The 3,211-nt window shown below is 52.6% G+C and overlaps 1 protein-coding gene across 7 annotated transcripts; it reads left to right on the top strand.

Annotated features, from left to right (window-relative positions):
* Positions 1-2,866, top strand: LOC101842251 (armadillo repeat containing X-linked 6). Of its 7 annotated transcripts, XR_005876820.1 has the most exons (5): positions 1-103; positions 255-494; positions 786-904; positions 1,227-1,310; positions 1,471-1,689. XR_005876820.1 is itself a non-coding variant. In XM_040744403.1 (4 exons), the coding sequence occupies exon 4, from the start codon at positions 1,370-1,372 to the stop codon at positions 2,273-2,275; it is 906 nt and encodes a 301-aa protein (XP_040600337.1). In that variant the 5' UTR covers positions 1-103; positions 418-494; positions 786-904; positions 1,227-1,369; the 3' UTR covers positions 2,276-2,866. The 7 variants fall into 7 exon arrangements, 6 of the variants coding, with proteins under 6 accessions (XP_040600337.1, XP_040600335.1, XP_021084298.1 ...); XM_040744403.1 differs by having other exon boundaries at positions 418-494; positions 1,227-2,866; XM_040744401.1 differs by having other exon boundaries at positions 255-362; positions 1,227-2,866.
* The last annotated feature ends 345 nt before the right edge of the window (positions 2,867-3,211 follow it).

The following is a 3,211-nucleotide window of genomic DNA, read 5'->3' as shown; positions in this document are numbered from 1 at the left end:
GCCGCCTAGAGCCGAAGTCCTGTTAGTCGCCTTCGACTGGGTACCAACCCCCTATTACTCTGCAGGCGCCTGAAGGAGAAGGAAACTCGCTGAGACCTTACAGGTCGGTGGATGCTGCTTGGAAGGTGATGGGGGTGGGAGAGGTCCAAGAGCATCACGCATTCAAGTTCCGCAGAGAGGGGCTATGTCCTTTTCTCACCTACTTTTAAAATATCTATCCCCGACCCGCATCCCACCCTCGGTTCTTTTAATAGAGCGAAGTGGCGGGCTCCAGGTTGGGGTGAGAGGGGTGAACAGCGGTTGCACAAAATCCAAGCGAAGAAAGATCCACAATCCGGTCACCGTGTCCTGGGTGCTTGCTGGTCAGTCCACCAAGCACTCCATCCGCCCCGCACCCGGTCCCCGGTCCGTTTGCAGGTCTTTAGGTCTCGGCTCAAGCCTTGGCTAGAGAGGGAGAAAACCGCTTTGATTGGAACCTTGCTGCAGGTTTGAAGGTGGGATTCATGCAGAACCTAAGAAGGCGGTGGAAAAAGAGGGGGGCTGGGATCGTTGCGGGCCAGGTCCTAGTCGCCCTCTCCTGGCCCCTTCTCTCTCCAAACCCCCTCCCATTTCGGTGCAGGGAAAGGGGTGTGGCGGCCTTTGCTGGGGAAATGGCGGACAGGGAGGGGGCGGGGAGGTCCTCGTTAGCAAAGTCGGGAGAGTGTGAGAAATTATTTTGACTCAAAAATCCCAAATGCCGAAAAGCACCTATCGGTGTAGTTAGATCTGTCCAACTACACTTTCAGTTCTCCATTGCTGTCTACATCGCTTTTCGATTGTCCTTTTGCCAAGCTCAGTCTATCACCCTGGAAGGAATACAGCAGAAGACACGAGAAGAACAAGGAATTCACTTGACATTTGAAAGGTTGGTTAGAAAACATACTATGTTTCTTTGGGTGGGGAAGAGGAGGAGAAAAAGTAGGTGGGTGTTAAAGGAGACTGCATGAGGATTAGCTGTCCCTGTCACCTGCCTACTATCATAACACAGTCTCCTCTCCTGTCTATCTCTGAGAATCCTGAAAGCAGAAAAGTAGATCCCGAGGGTAGATATGGGAAGGCAGAGAAGAACAATGAAATCATGACCTAACAAACCAACTTTCCCAACAAGAATTCAAACTCCTATCTGTCTGAGCAGAAACGAACCCAGTCACAGTTTAGACCCCTAATGTTATTTCTTTCGCTCTTAGAGTCATCACAAGAAGCTTAGGAGAGGCTGAAGAGTACTAGACCGCACCATTATTCACAAATCGCCGAGAGTTTTCTTCAGTCAGGTGAACAAAGTCCCTCTCCTGTTTGGCCAAAAGACACACACACAAGCACACACACAAGGATGGGTCGGGCCCGGGAAATGGGTTGGATGGCAGCAGGGCTGATGATTGGGGCTGGTGCCTGCTACTGCATGTACAAACTGACCATGGGAAGAAATTCCAGTAACGAACCAGAGGAAGAGGAGGACAATGAATGGGATGAGGAGCAGGATCTCGATGAAGAGGAGGCAGACCTTTGGTTTGATTTCACAACAATGCCACGACCCTGGAGTGAGAATGGGCACTGGGATGAACCTGGGGCCCCAGGTGGGACTGAGGACAGACATTCAGGTGGTGGGAAGGCAAACAGAGCACACCCAATAAAACAACGACCATTCCCGTATGAACATAAAAATACGTGGGCCGCTCAGAGCTTTAAATCCTTCAACTGTTCTCTTGTCCTGACCGAGAGTGATTCCATTCAAGGGGAAAAACTGTCCACTGAGCCCACAAATGCTGGCTATTCCCTTAGCCACAATGTCAGTAGGCATTTGGCCAGCCTCTCAGTGGTTGGAAACAGGATCCCCACCCCCCAGCCCACTGTGAGGGAAAAGGCTTTGTGTGTCCCTGAAAACCCGAACACCAGTATTGGAAATCAGGACCAGATTAAGATGTACATCGGTGAAGTGTGTCGAGAGACGGTGTTTCATTGCTGCAAGTCATTTCTGCAGCAGGCCGGATTAAGTCTGCTAATGAGCATGACAGTTATTAATAACATGCTTGCCAAGTCGGTTGCAGACCTGCGGCTTTCTTGGATACCTGAGGGACGTGGATGTGCGAAGGTTCAGGCTTTGGAACCGCTGATGGGTTTGTCTGAAAAGCCCGTGCGGGTGGGGGACGCGGTGGCTGCCCAAACGCTATTCTCTTTCATGCTCCTGTACATCAGAAATGGGAGCAGAGAGATGCTTGTGGAAGCCCTCTCTCCATAAAGGGCCGGCTGGAGCAGAAGGAGACTGAATCCGCCCAGAGCCCGAGCAGTCCACTGAGGGCAAACAAACTGCACTGGGTGCAAGCAAGGATGCGGCTTTAGCGGGGCAGCAGCTCCTCCTCGGCCAAAAGTTCCAATCCCTAACTGGAGGGCCACAGTCTTCTTGGCCCGGCTGGGCTCCCCAGAGCTGTGGGCAACTTCTGGGCTTGTAGTCTGCAGGGCATTGTAAGCTGCCCCCTTGTGGCCTTCCTCCTGCTGCAAACGGTAAGGGATCACTCCCCATTGGCTGCCAGGTGCAGATAAAAGGGCATCAAGCCACAGCATCACCAATGCGGTGTGGCCTGTGGTGATCTCCCTGTCTGAGCAGGACCACTTAGCAGAAGTCACACCCACGTGGGAGCTTGTGCCCAACTTGCTTCTGCTGCCTCGGTTTGGGTGGAAGCGTTTCCCCTTCCTCTTTTCTACACTAGCTGATGGATGGCTAGCATGTTAATTAAAAACAATGCACTCCCCTCCTGTCCATTGTACTGACTGACCCTCTCCCACCCAAGCCCCCACCTGTGTGTATCATCAATAAACTTGTGTGCTTTGATTTGATTGACAAGACAATGAAAAGGGGCGGAGCCTCGTCTTTCAGTTTGCTCACTGTCTGCACAAACAGGGAGACCAAATGCATCACAGAGTGCAGCTGTGTGGGCCCCTGCTCCCTGACAGGTGCACTCACCAGACCTCACAGGAGGCAGGGGCAGAAAGAGGCTGCTGTACTCAGGATAGATAAGCTTCAAGAGAAGGGCCGCGGGGAGCGGTGAGGGCGGGGTAGATTTAAGGTGTGTATAGACACGCAGAGGAGACCAGAGTCTTGAAGCAGGCACCCCGGGGCCCTGAGTACAGGAACCCCTAAAGCAAGTGGTCTCGTTGACTGGCCTGCTTGGGCTGA

The sequence above is a fragment of the Mesocricetus auratus genome, unplaced genomic scaffold (genome assembly GCF_017639785.1).
Source record: "Mesocricetus auratus isolate SY011 unplaced genomic scaffold, BCM_Maur_2.0 Super-Scaffold_100003, whole genome shotgun sequence".
Taxonomy (NCBI): domain Eukaryota; kingdom Metazoa; phylum Chordata; class Mammalia; order Rodentia; family Cricetidae; genus Mesocricetus; species Mesocricetus auratus.
The sequence above is the reverse complement of the archived record's forward strand: the minus strand, read 5'-3'. Positions and strand labels throughout refer to the sequence as shown.